The sequence below is a fragment of the Oncorhynchus masou genome, chromosome 22 (assembly GCF_036934945.1).
Source record: "Oncorhynchus masou masou isolate Uvic2021 chromosome 22, UVic_Omas_1.1, whole genome shotgun sequence".
Taxonomy (NCBI): Eukaryota; Metazoa; Chordata; class Actinopteri; order Salmoniformes; family Salmonidae; genus Oncorhynchus; species Oncorhynchus masou.
Window position 1 is genome coordinate 40,413,621 of NC_088233.1, and position 26,539 is coordinate 40,440,159.

The window sequence follows — 26,539 nt, forward strand, 5'->3', positions numbered from 1 at the left end:
AATCCTGGTGAGTGAAAGAGGGAGTTTGTGATATTAGTACTGCACATTAATTTCCTCTTAATTTCCGTTGAATGTATGGAAATGATCACGTGTAACAACATTCAGGTAACCTTAGTGAAATGAGCTAATTATCAAGGTCAATGTTTTTATTTTAAAAGTAACTCAATTACTTTTACCCTGAGTACTTTTTAAATGCTACATTTTACTTTTACTTGAGTCATTTTTTTACTCCAGTAATTTTACTTCTACTTGAATAAAATGTAATTAAAGTCACAATACTTCAGTACTCTTTCCATCCCTGGTAATACAGCAGGCCACAGATCTGAGGCTAGCTAAGGACTGTATGAATGTATTAGATCAGAGTCGTAATATAGCTGATCTCGTGTCTGAGAGCAGAATATCTGTGGTGGAGAGGAGGGCTGGGATCGCATCCTCAGAGTGATCAGGTTCTGTTTGCTTTCCTCCCTGTTAATGAGGATGAATCAGCACATATTGCATGAACGACGTCTCCTTCCTAAACCACATCTAGAGTGCTGATTTGACACAGACGTCTCCTGTCTCTGCCCAATTAAAACCCCTGGCTGTCAGAGGAAGACTGGAGCCTGTTCCTACTATATGTCTGATGGCCCTGGGTTTCCTGTTTGGTGTACTGAGCATGCTCAGAAGGCTCTGCCGGGAGGAGAGCCCAGACCTAGCTGTGTGCACTGAGCCCAGCTGATCCCCTTCTTCGTGTGGCTGCTCTCTGAAATCAGACGCTGCCGGGGTGCATCTCACACAGCAACAACCCCCCCCCCCCCCCTCTCTTTTAGTGTACCCGCTTCCGCTCCAAAGGCCGAGCTGAAAGCTCAGCTCAGGGATCCAATGGCAACACGAAGCCAGGCCCCATCCAAAGCCACACCCACACACCCAGTTACAGGCCTCTAGAGCCACCTCATGCTACACACTAACAATAGGCCACGGAGATGGTTGAGATATCCCTAACTCACGCAGGCCTCCCATTCGCATCACCGAGATTGTCACACAGATAAGATTGTCCATTGACTCCACTTATGAGCAGGGTTCTAGACCAACTTTTTCAGTTGATGGCTCTGGTAGGATTTGGTGGCACCAATTTTCCCCGGCGCTGAACCAGGATAATTTATGACTAGCCATCTTTTAAATTAGCATGCCCGGGAAACGGATGATGTCCGCAACATTTAAACATTATCTTTCATTTGCGGAATGAGCAAGTAGCCTACAGCCTATAATAACCTACCCTCCATATACAAATAATTACATTTGAATTAACTTAACAGTATCATATTCACTTTGATTGTTGGGAGGGAGAGAAAAAATAAAACATTTGCGCAAATGACAAAAAAAAATGTATATTCTAAATCCACAACGACCACATCAGAACACCACTTTTGAGGTCTGGGAACAATCATCATAAGAAATTGGAGGGTGTAGTTACCCTTTAGACTCAATTGCTCACCTAGTAAGAGACTGTTGTGTTTGGCTAGCTGTACTGTACAATGTACAGCGTAGGTTACATGTGATGGCAGAGTTTGCGAAACAAATGCCCCCCCGCGATTGGTTCAAATCATCATGACATCATTGTGTCGGGTAGTCCTTCTTTTTAGTCAACATTTCATTGGGAAGGTTTTTTGGGAAAGCCTTTAGAAACATTCTTTCAAACAGAGTATGATGACTAAATTGCGCACCGCAAATATTCAACCAACTTTTTGAATACCTGGTTTGCATACCCATTGTTGCATACCCATTGTTGCATACCCATTGTTGCATACCCATTGTTTTTTTAATAAATCTCGATAATAATACACTTTCAAAAAGATAATTGTGAAGCAAAAACGAACATGACCCGCTAAAAACATTGACTGGCAACCTAAAAACGGTGTCGCACTGCCAAGTCAAAGTGCTTCGGTCACCGTTTTACTTTCAGTGCCTGACTTGGGCAAGAGCTTACCGGGAACTGAATCCTGGCACCTCAAATGTTCTACTTCTTGAGTTCCTGCACCTCTTATAGAATATTAGCTCAAACCTATTGTGGGGTTCCTGCACCTAAATATAAACAGTACCCAAAATGAGTACCGGCACCTATTTCAGTGCAAGTCAAGCACTAGTTACTTTACAGAGATGGGTCATATGTCACATATCCCTCCCTGCCTGGATGCATCAACATATTTTGTCATTAAAAAATTTAAAAATTAAAGAACAACTTAACAAATCTTTAACTTATTTAACCAACACATTTGGTTCTAGGAGATGAGCAGCAATACTAAACTATGTTTACAAAGCAGACTTGGTATCACTAAGACGATAGGGCGAGGACCTCGCCACCAGCACAGACACACACGGCCATTATATATCCATATTCAGATAAACCAGACCGTCTGGTCTAACACACAGGGTGAACATGGACAACCAGCTTTACCGGGAGGCACCGCCTGCATGTTTAAACAGAGTCTAACAGGTTTGCCACATAATCTAGTAACAGTGTTATGTCTCCAGCCCAGCCACCCTTGTGACACGTGGGCGCCTCATACCCCGTGTAAATCGAATGAAACATGCTCGAACCCAAGCAAAGCACCAACATGCAATTATCCAGCACAGCTCTTACAACCCACCCTCATCGTCACAGAGAACAGACAGGCCTCTATCTATCACTCACTCAACCCAATGTTATGTACACAAACATCTTATGTACGATCTATCTATATAATGAATGTAATTCTCTCTTTTATTCTTAGGTTCCTTTAATCCAAATATTTCAACAACACTATATAATTTACATGTCACCAAAATATAACTTTTAATTAGCAATAGAAAATAGCCATAATATGTTCTGATGCTTTGAATCCATTTCCTCAGATGCAGCAGACAGATTTGGGATTAAAGTGGAGTACTTACATATAGCGGAGCTTGCTGTGGATTTAGTTTCATGACACTGGACACTGTGGAGAGAGGAGAGAGACCATCAGCGTTGCAGTAGTAAACCCAGAAGCAGAGGGCAGCATGAGGTAAGCAGCCATTATACAGCCTCACGCTACCACTTCTCTGTATCAGTCCACACAATCGGCCAACAGCCTGAGTCAGCCCACGGATGGCGGTTTGGCCTGCAGCAACACCAGGCTTGGGATCAGACGAGGCATTTAACAGACAAAAATCAGGCCTAATAACCATAATTAAGAGCACATTACAGTAACTTAGTTGCCTGGGCCTTTAATGGCCACCCTGTTTCTCCTTTCCCCTTTTCTCTAAACTAAGGCGTCCAGCTGGTGGGTCGTTTCATATGATTTCGTTCACCTTCTGACTGCACCCCTTTTGATTCGAAACGAAGCCATCCATACATGTTCGACCATCGTAGAAGTGGTCAGAAAGTTACTTTTTGAACCGAACTGCTAAAACATTCAGGAGATTGAGGTGCTCAAAGTTAGAGGTGCTCAAAGTTAGGCCATGTTGCATAAAACCCACCCCACCATTAGACACAATGTCTTCACCACTGAAAAAGATAAACGGTTGAGTCTGATACCAATGTGAAAGCTTACAAACAGGGTTGTTAAACTATTTGATGATTTATTGAGAAGAGAAATAAAAGTGTTTTCATGAAACTTGTGTCATCATCTGAGGTGTTTGTGTTGTGCCTTCCATCGGTTGAGACACACCATACTCTTGAATCCAAGATGGGTGTCGCGTATTGGCTGATAAATGTACTCAAATGTGAATAAACTTTCAAACTTTCAAATGGTACCACAACGATGGTTGGAGGTTCACACATCAGAGAATGTTGGCTTAAGTAGGAATATCCATTGTTTCTAAATCAAAACAGTCACTCCTCCACGAGAACCGTATTGAAATCACAGAACTATAGATAATAGAATAGACATCTCCATTCAATTTGGCATTTGATGGTGGATGGACCAGCGGCCATCTTTCCGGTAGTAATTGGAAGTAAAAGTTTCAATTCAATTTATATTTCAATGGTGTACCAGCAAAATTGCAGTGGTCTGAAGACTTAAGACTGAAATGACACCTTGAACTCAAGAGTTCAAAGCTGCATCTCAACCATTGGCGGTCACAACACAAACACCTCGGACGACATAACATGGATGATATGGTGGGGTGGGTTTTATGCAAACTGGGTCCATTTGGAGGCTCTCTATCTCCTGAATGTTTTGTCATTCCGGTCCAAAAAGTCCCTTCCTGACCACTTCTACCACTCAGCACATGAAAGGTTTCATTCACATCAAAAGGGGTGCAGTCAGAAAGTAAATGAAATCATATGGAACGACCCTGCTTTCTTTCTCTGTGTGGAACGCTGCAGACTGAGAGAGAGACAATTCCTGAGGTTTGGGCTTTTGTTGTTGATGAATAAGGTCTAAATAGTTTAGTATTTTGTGAGCTGTTTTTATTGCCTGGCTACCCAGACTCCTTGCTACCGCCAAACACTACGCCACGCCCACGGACGTTAGTTTCTTCTCTGGCAATGAGTCTGGATCTGAGTACCTCCCAACCCTTCACCGAATGTGAACACATTCTGGGCCATCTGATTGGTCCAGAAAACGATGGGTTGGGCCAGAGCAGAACACACAAGCGTTGATAGGTTAGAGATGATCCAATCGATGATGACTTTGTTTTCTACAACGCCCCTCGTCAGCACAAACAACTTCAAGGCTTGCACTCTCAGACTAAAGTACACTATATATACAAAAGTATGTGGACACCCCTTCAAATTATTGGACTCAGCTAATTCAGCCACGCCCATTGCTGACAGGTGTATAAAATCGAGCACACCGCCATGCAATCTCCATAGATAAACATTGGCAGCAGATTGGCCTTACAGAAGAGCTGAGTGACTTTCAGTGTTGCACCGTCATAGGATAACAACTTTCCAACAAGTCAGTTTGTCACATTTCTGCCCTGCTAGAGATGCCCCAGTCAACTGTAAGTGCTGTTATTGTGAAGTGGAATTGGTAGGCCACACAAGCTCACAGAACGGGACTGCAGGGTGCTGAAGCGCGTACAAATCATCTGTCCTCTGTAGCAACACTCACCACTGAGTTCCAAACGGCCTCTGGAAGCAACGTCAGCACAAGAACTGTTCATCGGGAACTTCATAAAATGGGTTTCCATGGCCGAACAGCCGCGCACAAGCCTAAGATCACCATGTGCAGTGCCAAGTGTCGTCTGGAGTGGTGTAAAGCTCACCACCATTGGACTCTGGAGCAGTGGAAACGCGGCCTCTGGAGTGATGAATCACGCTTCACCCTCTGGTAGTCCGATGTACAAATCTGGGATTGGTAGAAGCCAATTGGTAGAAGCCAAACTTGCCCCAATGCATATTGCCAACTGTAAAGTTTGGTAGAGGAGGAATAATGGTCTGGGGCTGTTTTTCATGGTTGGGCTAGGCCCCTTAGTTCCAGTGAAGGGAAATCTTAACGCTACAGCATACAATGACATTCTAGACAATTTTGTGCTTCTAACTTTGTGGCAACAGTTTGGGGAAGGCCCTATGTTGTTTCAGCAAGACAATACCTCCGTGCACAAAGCGAGGTCCATACAGAAATGGCTTCTCGAGATCATTGTGGAAGAACTTGACTGGCCTGCTCAAAGCCCTGATCTCAACCCCATCTTTGGGATGAATTGGAACGCCGACTGCGAGCCAGACCTCATCGCCCAACATGAGTGCCCAACCTCACTAATGCTCTTGTGGCTGAATGGAAGCAAGTCCCCGCAGCAATGTTCCAACATCTAGTGGAAAGCCTTCCCAGAAGAGTGGAGGCTGTTATAGTAGCAAAGGGGGGACCAACTCCATATTAATGCCCATGATTTTGGAATGAGATGTTCGATGAGCAGGTATTCACCTATTTTTGGTCATGTAGTGAGTGTAGCGAACGACAGAGCAGGGGAAGAATTTAGTGTGAGTCGTCAGGCTACTGTTTTCATGGAGGTTTAGAAAATGTCTGCGTAGATGTGGTGGAACTTCACACCTTTGAGCAGGCGATTCCTTTGCCTAAGTTTCTTGTAAAATCTCAGATCCAAAATGATTGGCACCCTTGATAAAGATGACCAAAAAAGACTATTAAATAAATAATACAACTACTGATCTATACTGTATGCTACAAAAATGCGATCAAAAATATACAATAATATACTTTTTTTTCAATCATATAATATTGCTCAGTATTTGTATTATTTATTTTATAGTCTTGTTTTGCTCGTCGTTATCATTGGTGCAAATAATTATGGCCCTGACTGAAGTGTGAGATGAAAACAAAATCATCATCACCAAAATCATAATCATGTAATACCCTGATCCAAAGTCAGCTGGTCTGTGTGATGTGGCTCTGTTCAAAGCAGCAACAGGAAGTGTCTCCATTGAGAAGTGAACAGAGAGGCCTAACAGTCCTGGCTGGCACGAGCCCTGCCATTCATCCCAAACATGTCACTTTGCATTACAAGTAGAGTCTCATGCATGGACACTGACCACAACAGACAATGTTGCACTACAGTGAGCAAAGAATATCTTCTAAGGAGACAGTCACATTACTTTTCCAACTGCAATGCTTACTTCCTCTTTAACTTTGTTTCCTCATGCACTCTGAACTCACTTTGAACTTGGACCAGTTATTATATTATCTTTGATCAATGCATAAAACCACACAAACACGCTTGAGGCTGCCTGCTTTTGTGCACAGAGCGACGCAGAAACACGCCTCACCACAGGTTTATGTTTTGAGAGAACAGAGCAGGCCGTGTTTTATTGTCACATACACCAGGTACGTGCAGTGAAATGTGTTTTACAGGCTCAGCCACAGTAGTATGGTGCCCATGGAGCAAATGAGGGTTACGTGCCTTACCCAATGGCCATTCGACCAATTTTTCACCTTGTCGGCTCGGGTATTCAAACCAGCAACCTTTTGTTTACTGGTGCAACGCTTCTGGCCTGCTTCTGGCCCGCTTCTGATACCCACCTATAACAGGGCGTTGGGGTCTAACCAGCTCTACCCGGGCATTAAAACATCTCGGCACCACACACTAGGCCTTACACAGACTCCAACAACAACACTGAACTAGTCACAACTAACCTCTTTATTGTATCATTGGGGAAATGTCCGCCCTTGTCAACCAATTACAGCATCCATTTCATATGTGAAGCAACCACTCAATGGGAGCCTAGAGCTGAGTAAATAGAAAACCCATCCTACTTATTGTTATCTTGTCCACCTTCTGTCTACTTAAGATGATAATCCACCCCCACTATTGTTTAGCAATCAGCTTCAAGTCACATTCTGCAGGGGGGAGTTTAAAGAGGCAATCTGATTATTGAGTCTCAAGTCACATGGTGTACCCATGTCCACCAACAAAATGAAAAGCGGATTTAAACAGACTTTAAACTGAATTGCAGTCTTGCAGGTGCCGGTCAGTCACATAGAGGGGCTCGCTAATCCTGCACTGTGAAGTCAAAGTTCCAGCTAGAATTCCCTTCAACAACCACCAGCACAACTACACAGACCATAACTCTGCCCAACCCCCACTCTATAAGCCACTTCTGCAGCTCAAGCCCCAGCCCCACTCTGCTCTCATCAAAGCTCACATCCCAGTCCTAGCTTAACACCAACCACCCTGAGTCCCAGGCTCTGCCTCAGCCCCAGTTTCAGCCCCAGCTCTAGGCTCCAACTCCATCCCCAGCCTCAGCGCCAGGCCAACCCTCAGCCCCGGACAGGAACCAGACAGCCTGGCCTGCTGCTGCTGGCCTCACACTAAACAGGTGCTGGTTTAACATCTAACTTGGTCCAAATACATCATCCACCTACTGAGCAGTGAAGTGATCACCATCAGCGAGGATCATCTCAATCTCTACCAGCAGCCAGGACCAGGCAGGGACAGAGGGTGGAAGGAAGGCAGAGTGGTGAACAGTGTACAGCTGAACATGGCTACAGAGGGGAGATTGAGAATGACGAAGGAAAAGAAACAGCAAAAAGAGGCAAAAAACCCCTCTAGGATGGGCCAGGAGAGCGACTGTAGCAGCCAACTGCAGAATCAGCATTACGGTTGCGGTTTTCCACACCATATCAATTTCTTAAGGCATTCACACAAAAAAGGGGTGGGGGGAGGGGGTTGTGTGCCTTGGCTAGCTCTCTGGCACCGCTGAAACTCGACCTGTACATTTGGTCAGCTCCAAAACCCCCACAAAAAACACTATTCTAATTAGGGAGAGGACAGGACAGAACAGGAAGTGTGGGTCCGGACAACAGGAAGCTCAGAGTCAGCTCAGCATCATGAATAAATCAGGAGGAGTGAGGGGGCATCCATCATGGGGCAGGTCCTGCTCTCTATTCCTGGATCAGTTTCTAGTTCTTTCCTCAGTAAATGGGCTACTGTTGGAGTCAGACATACAGACGGGATAGAGGGATAATCAACTGCCTCTAATTATACCCACTGATCTCACCCTGACGCTCTAAGCCCTCACAGCCAGACAGAGGGACGGACACACACAGCCCTATATACCGACTGACTGACTCCCACAAAGAGCTTGAACTCTGACCTATTAAGCATCTGGACATCCCCTGGCTGTCAAAGAGCTGTGAGGAAAGGAGATGCTAGTCAAGCGTGTCTTTCAGAATTTCACACTCTACATGCTTAGAAAAAAGTATTCCAAACGGGTTCTTTGGCTGTCCCCATAGGAGAACCCTTTTTGGTTCCAGGTAGAACCCTTTTTGGTTTCAGGTAGAACCCTTTTGGGTTCCATGAAGAACCCTCTGAGAAAAGGGTTCTTCATGGAATGTAAAAGGGTTCTATCTGGACCCCAAAAAAAGGTATTCAAAGGGTTCTCCTATGAGGACAGCCGAAGAACCATATTAGGTTCTAGATGGCACCTTTTTTTTCCTAAGAGTGTACCATGCAGAATCTTTTTGTCAAAAAATCCTGAAGTTAAAACTACGTCAAAATAGCACATACAGTATAGCTAGAACAAGAGAGTGATGATAGCAGCACAATTTCCACTGTATCACTGTAACACTGTAACATGTTTCACATTAGTCGTATGTCCCCTGATTAATCCTTAAAAACAGGCCAGGGTACCTATGGTGCATGACGGAGCACTGCCTGGGGATTATTCTACATATCTAGAAAAATACCCATTATTAAGCAACAACATCCTGTGATCTTCAAAGGGAGAGAGGGGAGAGGGCCTGGCTGGGCAACGGGCTGACATTTTTTTCGCAATAGACCACAGAACACAGAAGCCTTTAGCCCAAGCAAACCAGTACTGTTTTCAATCAAAATGGCTGCTACAGTTATGCAAGCAATGCTTTTGTCAACACAACAATTATGCTTGTACTTTTGGTTTTGCAGCCTCTCATCCCAAATATTAGCAATGGCATTAAAAAAGGACCAGTGACTCTTTCTGAGCTCGAAAACATTTTAGCAAAAGGCTAGAGACTGCTTATTGGTGATAACGACGACAAGGAGTCTGACAAACCCCCACACAACTAACATATTAACTCTGTGTTTGTGTACATCCTCAGGTTGTTGTCTCAGTCTGTGTGGATGAGAGGCGTGTGTGTGTGTGGAGTTGATTTGCTCTGCAACCACAGCCTCAGTGGCCCCATAAGAACTTTAGTTTGATGGACTGTGGTGGTGGTGGTGAACTGGATGGGTAATCAGCAAACAGAGGACACATACCTCAGTGTGGTAGAAAGAATAGCTGGTCCGCAACAAGAACTAGGTCAGTGAGTTTAACTTCATTCAGCTATCTGCTGAAATACAAAAGCAGCAACACGGACTGTTTGGGCAGGTTGCAAAGTCTGTCAGGTTAGAAACCTAGAAGCAGAGTGTTCCACTAAACAAAAATGGAGAACTATGGTCAATCCCAGAACGTGTGGAGAACTCTGTTCAGCAGCTAAGGCCAGAGCCAAACACCCATTTGTTTAGTCTGGGTAAATTCGTCAAAAAACACTCTTCAGCTCTACCTCGACTCCCTGGTCTCTGTTAGGGGGGAATTAACTGCACTTAAACTGTCTCCTCTTAATAAAATCATAAAGCACAACAGTTCTGGCGCACAACTAACATACCGCAAATCAAAGGCGAGGGAGGACCCTAGTAGTAAGTCTAGGGAGAAGAGACAGCATTAATGTAGTATAGTTTCAGCCTAGGTAAGCCAATTCCCTGTTGCACCACACAGTTACCAGGGAAGAATATTATTGTGTGGATGTGGATGATGCTAAGACTGCACCATGAATGACATGAAGCCTGAAATAGGATAAGGTGATTACGGATTAGCTGGCTACTTGCTAACCCATTCATTACATTACATTTGATTAGCTGTAACCCTCCGTCATCTGCACACGTAGTAATTTTATGAAAAGCATGGCAGCTATGAGGTATCCTGGTGTCAGAGAACGGCTGGAGCCCTGGTGGAGACTCTCAGGCTGCTGTATGTGCATGCCTCCGTCATGGTGGAGACTCTCAGGCTGTTATATGTGCATGCCTCCGTCATGGTGGAGACTCTCAGGCTGTTATATGTGCATGCCTCCGTCATGGTGGAGACTCTCAGGCTGTTATATGTGCATGCCTCCGTCATGGTGGAGACTCTAAGGCTGTTATATGTGCATGCCTCCGTCATGGTGGAGACTCTCAGGCTGTTATATGTGCATGCCTCCGTCATGGTGGAGACTCTCAGGCTGTTATATGTGCATGCCTCCGTCATGGTGGAGACTCTCAGGCTGTTATATGTCCATGCCTCCGTCATGGTGGAGACTCTCAGGCTGTTATATGTCCATGCCTCCGTCATGGTGGAGACTCTCAGGCTGTTATATGTGCATGCCTCCGTCATGGTGGAGACTCTCAGGCTGTTATATGTGCATGCCTCCGTCATGGTGGAGACTCTCAGGCTGTTATATGTGCATGCCTCCATCATGGTGGAGACTCTCAGGCTGTTATATGTCCATGCCTCCGTCATGGTGGAGACTCTCAGGCTGTTATATGTGCATGCCTCCGTCATGGTGGAGACTCTCAGGCTGTTATATGTCCATGCCTCTGTCATGGTGGAGACTCTCAGGCTGTTATATGTCCATGCCTCCGTCATGGTGGAGACTCTCAGGCTGTTATATGTCCATGCCTCCGTCATGGTGGAGACTCTCAGGCTGTTATATGTGCATGCCTCCGTCATGGTGGAGACTCTCAGGCTGTTATATGTGCATGCCTCCGTCATGGTGGAGACTCTCAGGCTGTTATATGTCCATGCCTCCGTCATGGTGGAGACTCTCAGGCTGTTATATGTGCATGCCTCCGTCATGGTGGAGACTCTCAGGCTGTTATATGTGCATGCCTCCGTCATGGTGGAGACTCTCAGGCTGTTATATGTGCATGCCTCCGTCATGGTGGAGACTCTCAGGCTGTTATATGTGCATGCCTCCGTCATGGTGGAGACTCTAAGGCTGTTATATGTGCATGCCTCCGTCATGGTGGAGACTCTCAGGCTGTTATATGTGCATGCCTCCGTCATGGTGGAGACTCTCAGGCTGTTATATGTGCATGCCTCCGTCATGGTGGAGACTCTCAGGCTGTTATATGTCCATGCCTCCGTCATGGTGGAGACTCTCAGGCTGTTATATGTGCATGCCTCCGTCATGGTGGAGGAATGCGTGAACAATCTGAGCTACAGGGGCTGATGCTCATTCACAAGGGCCTGCAGAAATAGTCTGGATGTCAATGTCCCCTTCCTGGTGGTTTTGGACTCAGTGTGTGTGTGTGTGTGTGTGTGTGTGTGTGTGTGTGTGTGTGTGTGTGTGTGTGTGTGTGTGTGTGTGTGTGTGTGTGTGTGTGTGTGTGTGTGTGTGTGTGTGTGTGTGTGTGGCTACAGAGCTGACTCAGAGGGATAACAGTACATGGAGGGCTGGATCGCGTACACACACACCCCTTGTGGCACCAACAGGATGTAGCATGTGGGACAGTCTCTAGGGGACTTCCCCCTGGAACATGAGAAAGCCTTTGTACTGTGGGCCAGTCAGGCCCTCTGAGAGGTCAGGGGTCATGTGCAGCTAAGGTCATCCCCTGAAGGCAGATAGATAGCAGCATTACATCACTGGTTACGTAGCTTACACCAATATGCTGGAAAACAGGCATGACAAAGGATATGGGCTATTTGTGTTTTTCTTAATCAAAGCCTGGATGTGTCTCTATGAACAAGCAGTCATGCGGTAGGAACACACCATTAAGTTACGCAATGGTTACATTAAGGAACCATTCACTAGGGAAATACCAGCTTAACCGAACACCTTCAAAGCTCTCCAGCTTATCTACTCTACCATGACAGGTTTCCAATTTTGGCAAATAATGTTTCATGCATTCAATACCTTTTTTTTATCTATTACACTTGTTTACCATCGACTGTGGGATTCACAGTCTACTTAATGCCATGCTAGTGTCTGTCTGTCACTCAAAGAGATATTGAAGCGGCCACCAGTTCATGTAAACTTTCATGTTCGGGAAAGTAGACTCCCTAGCCTTACCTGATACCACTGGCGCCACTGTGACCCAGGTAATAGCAAGGTCATCTTTCTACCACACGCACACCAAATAACACAAAGACAGACCATGTATTCTACAGCGGCACTGGCGTTGCTGCAAGCAGAATGCAAACGGCGCCGGGCTGAAAAATGACGGCAAACATCTGGGATTTTCTCTTAACAGCTGATCAGAGAGTTATGATATCGTTACGAAGCTTAAAATCTTCTCTTTTCTACCGTATAGATCTTAAATGTGTATTCTGTGGTCCTGTTAATGATAGAGCAAGTTACATATGTTTTACACATGTGTAATAAACCAGTTATTCTCATGTTCATTCACCTGTGACCTGCTAATTGCAAATGTAAATTAAATCCATTCGTCTACTTTTCTGGGTGAAGGGAAAATTGTTTGAGGTGCATAAATCCATTTTGTCAGGTTATTGTTTATGCTAACTACCCATTGGGCACAGACGTCATATCAACCTCTAGTTTTGATTTACATTTGGTTCAGCTAACGTGAATTCAACGTGAAATTAACAAAACATTTCACTATGTTATTGGATTTAGGTTCAAAGTCAGGTGAAAAAAAACACCAAATTCCTTTACGTTGATGACTTTTTGACAATCCGTTTTCCACGTTGATTCAACGTCATTAGATCAATTTTTTGTTGTTGTTGAAATTACGTGGAAACAACGTTGGTGCAATCAGTTTTTTCCCAGTGGGTAGCTAGCTTCGTTAATGTTAGTTGTCACTCAGGGGATGCCAGCGTCAAACTATGTAGAGATGCCCAAGACCACTGAGAGGAAGAGCCGAGTATCTCTGACGACCAACGTTTTTAAGGCTACACGCAAGCGCAAACTATGAAATCACTTAATTAAATGAATGTAGGAGTCAGGAATGCGCGTGTGCAACAACTATTTTTATGCATTTCAATGAAGGGGAAGGTAGGTACTGCATACAGCAATCAGCAATGTTGCCTGTTGCCACTCCTGAGGTTTTGATGCAGTTTTAGCAAATATGGAGATTTTGAGCATACCGACCACCAGAATCTTTGAGGTAAAAACAATTTAACATTTATATATCATTTTCTTTTTTATTTGGCTTTTCATAACAGCTATTTTGATTAAATTATGGCAGGACAGAGACTGCATGTCACCAAAGTTTCCTAAAATCTTTTGGAGGACTGAGCAAATTTCAGGTTTGCCGGGCGCAAACATGATTATTGTTCAAATGTGCTTACTGTGAACACCGAGGCTGTACCCATTTTAAGTTACAGTTTTATACACCTCCTGAGGATCTAACCCTTTTTTTACAATTTCCGCCTAAAATGACATACCCAAATCTAACTGCCTGTATGTAGCTCAGGACCTGAAGCAAGAATATGGCAGCAGTGTATGTGCAAAGTTTTAGACTGATTCAATGAACCATTGCATTTCTGTTCAAAATGTTGTACAGTGCCTTGCGAAAGTATTCGGCCCCCTTGAACTTTGCGACCTTTTGCCACATTTCAGGCTTCAAACATAAAGATATAAAACTGTATTTTTTTGTGAAGAATCAACAACAAGTGGGACACAATCATGAAGTGGAACGACATTTATTGGATATTTCAAACTTTTTTAACAAATCAAAAACTGAAAAATTGGGCGTGCAAAATTATTCAGCCCCCTTAAGTTAATACTTTGTAGCTCCACCTTTTGCTGCAATTACAGCTGTAAGTCGCTTGGGGTATGTCTCTATCAGTTTTGCACATCGAGAGACTGAAATTTTTTCCCATTCCTCCTTGCAAAACAGCTTGAGCTCAGTGAAGTTGGATAGAGAGCATTTGTGAACAGCAGTTTTCAGTTCTTTCCACAGATTATCGATTGGATTCAGGTCTGGACATTGACTTGGCCATTCTAACACCTGGATATGTTTATTTTTTAACCATTCCATTGTAGATTTTGCTTTATGTTTTGGATCATTGTCTTGTTTGAAGACAAATCTCCGTCCCAGTCTCAGGTCTTTTGCAGACTCCATCAGGTTTTCTTCCAGAATGGTCCTGTATTTGGCTCCATCCATCTTCCCATCAATTTTAACCATCTTCCGTGTCCCTGCTGAAGAAAAGCAGGCCCAAACCATGATGCTGCCACCACCATGTTTGACAGTGGGGATGGTGTGTTCAGAGTGATGAGCTGTGTTGCTTTTACGCCAAACATAACGTTTTGCATTGTTGCCAAAAAGTTCAATTTTGGTTTCATCTGACCAGAGCACCTTCTTCCACATGTTTGGTGTGTCTCCCAGGTGGCTTGTGGCAAACTTTAAACAACACTTTTTATGGATATCTTTAAGAAATGGCTTTCTTCTTGCCACTCTTCCATAAAGGCCAGATTTGTGCAATATACGACTGATTGTTGTCCTATGGACAGAGTCTCCCACCTCAGCTGTAGATCTCTGCAGTTCATCCAGAGTGATCATGGGCCTCTTGGCTGCAACTCTGATCAGTCTTCTCCTTGTATGAGCTGAAAGTGTAGAGGGACGGCCAGGTCTTGGTAGATTTGCAGTGGTCTGATACTCCTTCCATTTCAATATTATCGCTTGCACAGTGCTCCTTGGGATGTTTAAAGCTTGGGAAATCTTTTTGTATCCAAATCCGGCTTTAAACTTATTCACAACAGTATCTCAGACCTGCCTGGTGTGTTCCTTGTTCTTCATGATGCTCTCTGCGCTTTTAACGGACCTCTGAGACTATCACAGTGCAGGTGCATTTATACGGAGACTTGATTACACACAGGTGGATTGTATTTATCATCATTAGTCATTTAGGTCAACATTGGATCATTCAGAGATTCTCACTGAACTTCTGGAGAGAGTTTGCTGCACTGAAAGTAACGGGGCTGAATAATTTTGCACGCCCAATTTTTCAGTTTTTGATTTGTTAAAAAAGTTTGAAATATCCAATAAATGTCGTTCCACTTCATGATTGTGTCCCACTTGTTGTTGATTCTTCACAAAAAAATACAGTTTTATATCTTTATGTTTGAAGCCTGAAATGTGGCAAAAGGTCGCAAAGTTCAAGGGGGCCGAATACTTTCGCAAGGCACTGTATCAAGACTGCCCAAATGTGCCTAATTTTCAAGTTCATAACTGTGCACTCTCCTCAAACAATAGCATGATATTCTTTCACTGTAATAGTTACTGAAAAGATAAATGCATCCCATAACATTTTAACATGGAAATAGCTGTTCTGTCAGAGGCAGCAAATGTGTGGTGTTCAATGCAGGCCAACATCCCATAAGACATTAAATAAAAGCTCTTAACCTAACTCGCTTTTCAAAGATGACTAGAAATACACACATTTTGTGCTCTTGCAGGAAGCAACCACTCCCTAATTGTTGACTAGAAACGACCTATAACTGGGATAATAACTCACTAACTAGCAAAGAATATGAACAAATGTGCACAGGTGGGTAGATGCAGGTCTGGTTTTGATATCAAAACATGCGCATCTATTTGCGACCACTAATGCTTAAAAATCAGAGTATGTGACGAGGATCGGAGCTGGAGCGAGATTCCCGAAGGCTGGTGCGTCGGCCTTCTCGCCCACTCCAATATAAATATTTTCAGCGAGAAACTGACAGAACACACAGGTGCAAAATCAAGGTGACTTACAAAGATGAGGAGGACCAAGAGCAAGAGAGGGAGTGCAGTGATGTAGAGTCCACAACTAAAGAATCATTGGGTCTTCCGGTTCCGGGTTGGAGCGAGCGGTCGCATCTACACTTCGGTCCGCAGGTAGTATAACTTTTCATTACATTTCCATTACATTTCATTATAGTACAACGGCTTGATTTGTTTAATCTTAGCAATTTCTTCTTAGCTAGCTACATAGCCGTCTTTGTATCAAAGATAATTGCGTAATTATCATATTTCGTCGTCCTAACGTAGTCTACACTGCTATCTGCCCAGCAGCTAGCTAATGTCTACCGTCTACTAGCACTGTAGAAACTATTACACTCAACTGAACGACTCGATTAGTGTAGTGTTAGCTAGCTACATAGTTGTCTTTGCTGTCTTCGTATCCAAGATAATTGTGTAGTTTAGAGTGTGTAGACTTAGAGTGATTATCTTAATTTACCGAGGTTAGCTAGCCAGCTATTTGTCGTCCTTAACGTAGGAGATACTGCTAGCTAGCTAGCCAACGTCTACCGAATTAAACTTCAACAACCCGGTCAACATTCCGCTTCACTCCACAGGTAGTATCACATTTTCATTTCACTTCATTACAGTACAACGGTTTGATTTGTTTGATCGTAGCTAGCTAGCTACATAGCCGTCTTTGTATCTAAGACAATTGTGTAGTCTAGAGCGATTTTCTAGGTTAGCTAGCCAGCTATTGTCGTTCTTTTAACGTAACGTAACGTAATCAACACTGCTAGCTAGCCAGCTAGCCCCCGAATAGCAGCACTGTAGAAACTATTACACTCGACGGAACGACTTGATTAGTGTAGTGTCAACAACGCAGCCACTGCCAGCTAGCCTACTCCAGCAGTACTGTATCATTTCAATCATTTTAGTCAATAAGATTCTTGCTACGTAAGCTTAACTTTCTGAACATTCGAGACATCTGCCTCTAACCCCAGGAAGCTCTTTGCCACCTTCTCCTCCCTCCTGAATCCTCCTCCCCCTCCTCCCCCCTCCTCCCTCTCTGCAGATGACTTCGTCAACCATTTTGAAAAGAAGGTCGACGACATCCGATCCTCGTTTGCTAAGTCAAACGACACCGCTGGTTCTGCTCACACTGCCCTACCCTGTGCTCTGACCTCTTTCTCCCCTCTCTCTCCAGATGAAATCTCGCTTCTTGTGACGGCCGGCCGCCCAACAACCTGCCCGCTTGACCCTATCCCCTCCTCTCTTCTCCAGACCATTTCCGGAGACCTTCTCCCTTACCTCACCTCGCTCATCAACTCATCCCTGACCGCTGGCTACGTCCCTTCCGTCTTCAAGAGAGCGAGAGTTGCACCCCTTCTGAAAAAACCTACACTCGACCCCTCCGATGTCAACAACTACAGACCAGTATCCCTTCTTTCTTTTCTCTCCAAAACTCTTAAACGTGCCGTCCTTGGCCAGCTCTCCCGCTATCTCTCTCAGAATGACCTTCTTGATCCAAATCAGTCAGGTTTCAAGACTAGTCATTCAACTGAGACTGCTCTTCTCTGTATCACGGAGGCGCTCCGCACTGCTAAAGCTAACTCTCTCTCCTCTGCTCTCATCCTTCTAGACCTATCGGCTGCCTTCGATACTGTGAACCATCAGATCCTCCTCTCCACCCTCTCCGAGTTGGGCATCTCCGGCGCGGCCCACGCTTGGATTGCGTCCTACCTGACAGGTCGCTCCTACCAGGTGGCGTGGCGAGAATCTGTCTCCTCGCCACGCGCTCTCACCACTGGGGTCCCCCAGGGCTCTGTTCTAGGCCCTCTCCTATTCTCGCTATACACCAAGTCACTTGGCTCTGTCATAACCTCACATGGTCTCTCCTATCATTGCTATGCAGACGACACACAATTAATCTTCTCCTTTCCCCCTTCTGATGACCAGGTGGCGAATCGCATCTCTGCATGTCTGGCAGACATATCAGTGTGGATGACGGATCACCACCTCAAGCTGAACCTCGGCAAGACGGAGCTGCTCTTCCTCCTGGGGAAGGACTGCCCGTTCCATGATCTCGCCATCACGGTTGACAACTCCATTGTGTCCTCCTCCCAGAGCGCTAAGAACCTTGGCGTGATCCTGGACAACACCCTGTCGTTCTCAACTAACATCAAGGCGGTGGCCCGTTCCTGTAGGTTCATGCTCTACAACATCCGCAGAGTACGACCCTGCCTCACACAGGAAGCGGCGCAAGTCCTAATCCAGGCACTTGTCATCTCCCGTCTGGATTACTGCAACTCGCTGTTGGCTGGGCTCCCTGCCTGTGCCATTAAACCCCTACAACTCATCCAGAACGCCGCAGCCCGTCTGGTGTTCAACCTTCCCAAGTTCTCTCACGTCACCCCGCTCCTCCGCTCTCTCCACTGGCTTCCAGTTGAAGCTCGCATCCGCTACAAGACCATGGTGCTTGCCTACGGAGCTGTGAGGGGAACGGCACCGCAGTACCTCCAGGCTCTGATCAGGCCCTACACCCAAACAAGGGCACTGCGTTCATCCACCTCTGGCCTGCTCGCCTCCCTACCACTGAGGAAGTACAGTTCCCGCTCAGCCCAGTCAAAACTGTTCGCTGCTCTGGCCCCCAATGGTGGAACAAACTCCCTCACGACGCCAGGACAGCGGAGTCAATCACCACCTTCCGGAGACACCTGAAACCCCACCTCTTCAAGGAATACCTAGGATAGGATAAAGTAATCCTTCTCACCCCCCCTTAAATGATTTAGATGCACTATTGTAAAGTGGCTGTTCCACTGGATGTCAGAAGGTGAATTCACCAATTTGTAAGTCGCTCTGGATAAGAGCGTCTGCTAAATGACTTAAATGTAAATGTAAATGTAAAATGTAAATGGAATCTGAAAAGACACCTATCCCCAAAGCACGATGGTGTACTTACCGCATACACATGCTAAAAGAAAGGAACGAGGTGGGTAGATAACTAAGTGTGTCATTGTTGCAAAGTTTTTAGTTTCCTTCATGTTTGTTATATTATCTATACAATAAGCCATAATTGATTTTGGCCCAATAGGCCTGGCATCTTCCAACATTCAAGGAGCTTTCCGTTTTGATTGGGTTATTTTGCCTAAAAACCTTAAGGCCTCCGTATAGAAGAAATAACAACTCCGCATCCCTGCCCAGCCTGGCAAGAGTGGCCAAAAGGGTGTTTAGCATCCCCAGTGGCTCTGCAGGTGTGGAGAGGATATTCTCTACTGCTGACCTGCTCTCCAGGCACCATCGCATGAGCCTGAAGCTACACACTCTGGCCAAACACATCTTTCTAAAAAAAAAAAAAAAAGTATTCAAAGGCACTGTATACTGAGCCTAATAATGATTTTTTGTTTTTGTTTAATTTGTGTTTAATAGTAATTATAAACTGGGTGGTTCGAGCCCTGAATGCTGATTGGCTGACAGCCATGGTATATCAGACTGTATACCACGGGTATGACAAAACATTTATTTGTACTGCTCTAATCACATTGGTAGTCAGTTTATAATAGCAATAAGGCACCTTGGGGGTTTGTGGTATATGGCCAACATACCACAGCTAAGGGCTGGGCACTCCGCTTCGCATCGTGCACAAGAATAACCCTTAGCTATGGTATATTGGACATATACCACACCCCCTCGTGCCTTACTGCTTAAGTAAGTCACAGCCTATGTGCGGAATTTATAGACTATAATGATTTAATACAACAAAATGTTGTTGAAATGCTGAGCGCTTAATGTCCCTGACTCCCTACCAGCCTAGTGTGTCACACTTGCCAGTGTATTTCACAATGCATTTCTTTGTAGGCTATAAGCATTGAAATAATTGAAATAATATAGCCTAAAAGCTTGTAGTTCCTTCTTAGACTCCCTGTCTGTCTCCTGACCTATTTAGATTGTTAATATGCCGTTTAATATAACATGTAATCAATTTGAAATGACGAGCGCTTCTTACATTCACCTTTTCAAGTTTATTAAAAACCTTTAATTCAAATTGTGTGGTTTGGCTTCAATGCTTCAAAACCAAAAATGGTAGGTCCAGATAGAAACAAAAAAAATGTGTGTGTTGGTTAAATTGTGATTTGAATTCATTTTAATCTCAATTTGGAGCGGCAGTTTTCTTTCCTGTGAGCGTGGAGTGGTTTTAGGTGGAGCCGTTGGCCTGAGCATTTGCGCAAACACCACTTGAGCAAGATTTCTGATCACTCAACTCTGCTCACATACTCCACTATAAACACAGTCCAGTTCAAAGTGAATGGCACAGATCCATATATGGCAATGGCTATTTGCATAAAGGCCTACTGCCACTCTAATTGGTTATGGCACACCGGTCTGTGTAGAGTACGGGCCTGAGTCCTGCCTGTCAATGAATCCTACTCCAATGAATCCTACTCCAATGAATCCTATTCCAATGAATCTTACTCCAATGAATCCTACTCCAATGAATCCTACTCCAATCCTACTCCAAAAAGAATCCTACTCCAATGCGCTTTGCCTACAAGAAAATCTCACGCACAGTTAGTTTTGCATACTAAGTCTTGAATAATTCATTTTGTTTCAGAATGTTTCATTGAAAGTGGCTAATATTGCGTTGATTCGAGCACAATTCCCACAGTATAGCGAAACGTTGATGGTGTTAACTAAAGGGGAAAACTTTAGAAAATTGAGTGAAGTTCAATCTCGGCATGGGATGATATTTCTTCTGTGTGGCAGTCCGCAGCTTAGAGGGAACATTGCACTTCACTTATCATGGAGCTCAACCAATCAGCTGTCTCACTGTTGAAGTCTTCATGCCGACAGACAAAAGCAGCTTGGACATTATAACTGACTGTTTGAAGATCCCTGCTGCAAGTCAATCCCCGGGATTTCTAATTGGAGCCCCAGTCATTCTGAGGTTTAGGGAACTGAACTGCTGGCAAATCAGAAGGGAATATATTATGGCTACAGCTGGGTTGGGATTATGATGTAGAAAGGCCAAGAGTGGTTTCAGATACATTAAATGTCTTCAGAATTACCCAACAACTGGTGATTCATCTCGCTGCGCTGTGAGTGCATTTTGTAAAACAATAGTGTCTAATCAGTCCTCACATCAATAGCCCCATAAAAACACTAAACAGCCAGTTACCACGGAGATAAGAGTCGAGCAGAAATAGCCCCACGCTCGCTGTGTTTAAATCTGTCTAAATCTGTCTAAACAAGCCTTCTCAGTTTGGGGTGAGGGACTGTGTGTGACTGTGTGTGTTCTGATGGGGGTGGGGTGCAGGCATGTGTTCAGGTCAGGAGGGTGGAGGAGGGTGGTATGGTCGAGTGGAAGTTTAACCAGAGGCCCGGTTAATGCTCCCCTCAACGGTCACCTCATCTCTAAAGAGTCATGTTTATATGGCGGGCATTCAGTGGTAAAAAATAAAAAACTATTTTAGTTTATAACGTGCTGCAAAAATAAACGGAGACATCTTTTGAAGTAAACCTTCTTCAAAAGGTTTGTCATTTGAGTGGCTCCTCTGAACCAGTGAAGGGTTCTGGTGGAATGCATACCAAGGATGGAGAACACTCAAGAGCAGATGGACTATTTAAGGGGCCTGATAACAGCTTGGCACTGAAGATGGCGGTGCCCAAATACAGAGATTGCTAAGAGCCTGTTGAGAGGTTTTCATGCATGTGAGAAGCACTAAAGAAAGCGAGACTCTGGGGAAGCTAGAGGAGGTGGTGGGAGTTAAGACCAGAATCTGCCCCTGATTTAAACTGCAGTTTAAACCATCCAAAACGTAGCTCTCCTGCTGTAACAGGTTGCCCTTAAGGCAGGATCGAGGAGCAATAAAGGTTTGCTATTGGATGAGAGGATCAGCCTGCCTGTGTCCTGCTTTAATAGATATCAGGATATGTACCACAACATTTTACCTTTTGCCTCCACAGATACAGCTGTGACCAACAAGCAGAGCCCGAACAACTCACAGACCCAGAGGGGGGGGGGGTCCAGGTTTCCACAACTTGTTTTAATGAGCAGTTACGTGAAGCTGACACAGCCTTTCTCTGCAGTCTGAACAAAACAACCACCCATCAGAAGACTCCCTCCACAGCGAGGAATCAAACATTTGTGGATGAGAGAATTTAGGACACGAGGGAGAGACACATTTTTTCCCTGAAACTAAACTTCCAGGCTTTAACTTGAGCCTTGCTCTTAGCAACCATTCTGCTCCGATAAACACAGAGGAAAACCCCGTCCCAAGAGCGGTACATTCAGCCAAGCAGGAAGACTGGCCTATTGAGAAGAAGTAGTGAACTAAATCAGAATATGGCCTGTTGTTTGTGAAAAACAAAAGCTCTTCATTCGCATAGTTGTAAAATCTCAAATACCTCGTTAAAAAGTACCTGTCCGGTCAAAGTGCGGTAAACAACGTCATAACTTCATTATCACTTTCTACACCGGAATGACATTTTGCTAGATCATTTCTCAGGAACGGCTGCTCTCCACCAGGATGTGAATAACCACTGTTTGTAGCCTCAGCTCCATCCACCAGAACTATGACAGTAACACCATCACACCACAACAACCAGATATTAGGGAACCACATCAATGTGCACAGCGGGCCAACCCGGAGTGTGAGTAGTGAGGGTTTAGAGACAGGGCTTAGTGCAGTATTGTCTGTATACAAACCCAGTCTGATAACACAATGACACTCCTCCCGGTCAGTCCCAGGCAGCTAGGACCGCTCCATAGGCAACACTCTGGCAGAAAGACAGAGAGCTGCAGCTCATTCAGAGAAGCACAGACATGCAGGCAGGGGGCCGGATTGACAATCCCCATCCACCTCTCTACACTGACTGTCATCAGGCTGAGGTGAAAAATAAAACATTGGTATCAGAATCAAAAAGCTTCTAGTAACTGATACAAGTGTCAGCCAGCCATAACATGGTGCCCCAAACTGAGCCCTAGCTGCCTGTCTGCCTGCCTTCTTAACGTGTCTTAATGAGATGTTGGAACGAGAGGCTAAAGAAAGAAAGATGCTCTATTACAGGTCCTGACTGAGACCATAATACCTGAAGGCCGGGGTAGAGGGCAGTCTTACATCTTTAACGAGAGGATGTTTTATCACCTGCTGCTGGTTCGTACAAACCTGCCACGGTATTTACACTGCGTCTTCTTTACTAGTTAACCAAGGCTTAATAAACATCCATTTATAGTCCACATCAGTAGTTAACTCCAATGTGGTTCACAGGATATACAAAGGTCATTTGGATGAATGATTTGACTTCCCAGAAGGACATGACTAAACTCTCCAAACTCCTGATATGAGACTATGATGCGCAGTGGACCATGAAATAGTGCTAATTAAAAGTAATTATCAACACATAGCCATTTCCTGCGAGGAGAGTAATCTGAAATCTCTTACTAAGCCCATGCCCACGCCCAAACGCTAAATATGGCCGCTGTTCTAATGGACATACCCCAAAAGACACCCAAATCAATTAAAATATTTATACTGTAAACATATGAAATTGTGTTGCTGCGGATTAAGTAACAAAGTAGGTGTAGTGAATTCATATCATACCAAATAAAAAAGACAACAAAAAAAATGCTCTTTACTGACCTAACCTTTAAAAAAATAGAAACATGAGTGTTATTACTGATAACACAACAGAAATGGTCATGTCTACGGGGTTCACTGCACACTGGCTACAAAAGGGACACTGTTAACTAATAGCAACAATCCCTTTCAACATGACTTTATTTTCTCTCAAATATAATCATGACCTATGATTACATTAGGACTAAGTAGTTTCGTGTTAGCGACAGAGATCCCCCCCCACCGCCACCACAGTGCATGACAAAGGCAGATAGAGGCTGAGCAGGTGGAGGTGAAGGCTACAGTAATGATGTGGACCTGGAAAGGACAGGCCCAGCTTGTACACTGCTGCTCTCCTCACACGCAGGCACATCATCATTAAAAGTGCAGATGTGGGATCAACTCATACAAGAGATAACAAGTTGGAAAGGAGGACGAAGAGCCTTTCCTCTCAGGGGTTACTGAAGGTTACTAAAGTTCATGGCAAGGTTCTGCTTTGACAGTATCTTTGCGCTTTAAAACTCTGGCCACTGGCAGGTCTGAGTGAGTGATTTTCATGACTTGTTTTCCATCCATTTTCACAAAAACCTCCACGAAAATGACTGTATTTGAAATACACATATCGAACGCAGACTTAACTTCCCCATTAAACAAGCAAACAAAAAAAGCAACCAGGCAGTGTTTGAGGAACCTGTGTGAGTGTTTGAAGCAGGCGCGGACTCCAGAGGAACCTGTGTGAGTGTTTGAAGCAGGCGTGGACTCCAGAGGAACCTGTGTGAGTGTTTGAAGCAGGCGCGGACTCCAGAGGAACCTGTGTGAGTGTTTGAAGCAGGCATGGACTCCAGAGGAACCTGTGTGAGTGTTTGAAGCAGGCGTGGACTCCAGAGGAACCTGTGTGAGTGTTTGGCCGACCAGGCCGCACTATACTCTGTTTACAGAAGGGATAAATATGTTGATGGTGATGAGGGGGAGATAAATGCTGTGATGTCACAGGGGAGAGGGGGAGAGCAGACCAACCACAGGCAGGTGTGTCAACAGCACGGGAGTGCCTGGTACATGTGCTGTTGGTGGCCTTCTCTGGAGCAGACTTGGCTTGGTTAACACCTGCTCCCTTCTGAACAGTTGAGGGCACTTCTGTAAACCCAGCTGTAGTTAGAATACTACAAAGGAAAGATTGAAACGGAGGATCTGGACAGAGTTATTCATGTTTATTATGATGATACTGTAGTAATCGAGCAGATCCCGGAAGTGCAGAGTTTAATTCGACGCAGCAAAATGTCAGAGGTAGACCTCGAGCCTCTGTCTGTTTGCAATCAATGTCCTCCACTAGAACACATGGTACAATCCAAGTGAGACACTGACTCAACACAAAAAAAGGCTAATTTGGTTAGCTAAATCCATACTTGACTCAGTGCTATGAATAGATCTGTTGCCATCATGTTTTCAACCCTATCCAACACAGCTTCCATCTGAAGTACTGTGCTTCTATTGTCCTGTCCTTTGTTGGAGGAAATGTGCACTGCGATTGAGGGCGCAACCTTTCACGAGGGGCAGTTAGCACTAAGACAGGCATGCCTCGCATCACACCGAGACAGTTGGGCACTGGAAAACCACTTCTGAAGTCAGAGAGCAGCTTAAAACCGGAAAAGCAGGAATGATTGGAATTGTGACCATGCTTACAAAGCAGCAAAGCCACAGGCATATAAGGGGAGTGAAGAGAAAACAAATCACTGGGCAGGGAAGACAGCATAGGCCACTGAGCTCTGCGCTCAAAACATTACTTCCCTGTGAAACAGCCCAACAGCCACACGAACTGATGAAAGTTTATTAAGATTGAAAAACTGAAATATAAATAACTATCCCCAGAGGTGTTGATGATTCAGAAGCGTGGTATGGTCTCCCTCTGTGTCACTGGTCCCCTCTCTACCAGGTTACCCAGTTGGTGCATCATGGGTGTTTAGTCAGAAAGGCCTGTGGGGCCCAGTACTATGTTCATAGAGGTCTTTAATGTTGCCTTACCACATTGAAAATGGAGGAAACTCAGGCAGCGAACTCATTCTCCAACCATCCATTACATGCAAAGATTTGATTTGTGTCCTGTATGTCCTCTAGATAGCCCGAGGACACCTACTATTCTTTTGCTGCTGACAAGATGCCAGTACGCCATTTCCTTTAGCAGCTCAGTCCTTAAAATCACACTTCAATAAGAAAAAGGTCATATTTTGATCAGTGAGTGAGAAAATTGGTGAGAAAACAAGACATATGGCTAAAACTCAGACAGGATAATTCCCTATCCCCCAATGTTACCCCAATGTTACCCAAATGAAGGAACTTTCAGGTTAATCTGTGCAGGCCCTGTGGTCTGTGAGGAACCACTCTCATAAGGATTTGAAATTCCAACCCAGGCAGTAAGTGGCAGATGGACCCACTTAAGTTTCATTAAACAGAGTATTCCACTGTAAGGAATGTCAGCCACCACTTTCTCCTGTTTGACAGTTCTATTTCCAGAGCTGCAAAACACACGTAGACCTTTCCTGCAGTCAAATGACCAGTGGCCTCTTGGGTGGAACATTATTAATGATGAAACTATGCTAGATATGAATAAACATTTCAAAACATGTAACAGACAAAAAAATCTGGTGTTTCTATGGCAAATAGTTGTGTTATATTTCAGTCTTCTGTGATGTGTAATATTGGGATGCAAACTCAACAATACATTTCAACTCCATATCTGACATGGTACAGGTGTCTCCTTTTATTAAGCCCATAACCATGTGTGTGAGGTGTACACTTTT

At 44.6% G+C, this 26,539-nt stretch overlaps 2 protein-coding genes across 9 annotated transcripts in view; one reads left to right on the forward strand and one right to left on the reverse strand.

The window, feature by feature from the left end:
* LOC135509495 (A-kinase anchor protein 13-like) overlaps positions 1 to 26,539 on the reverse strand; it is a 106,004-nt gene that overhangs the window by 77,778 nt on the left and 1,687 nt on the right. For all 8 annotated transcript variants that reach the window (XM_064930215.1, XM_064930213.1, XM_064930214.1 and 5 more), the window contains exon 2: positions 2,911 to 2,954. In XM_064930215.1, the coding sequence (XP_064786287.1) occupies positions 2,911 to 2,943 (33 nt within the window). In that variant the 5' untranslated portion in view covers positions 2,944 to 2,954. The remainder of the gene's footprint in view (positions 1 to 2,910; positions 2,955 to 26,539) is intronic.
* LOC135508832 (putative proline-rich protein 21) lies at positions 10,458 to 11,675 on the forward strand. The gene has a single exon (XM_064929041.1). It carries the CDS (start codon positions 10,458 to 10,460, stop codon positions 11,673 to 11,675), a length of 1,218 nt encoding a protein of 405 aa, XP_064785113.1.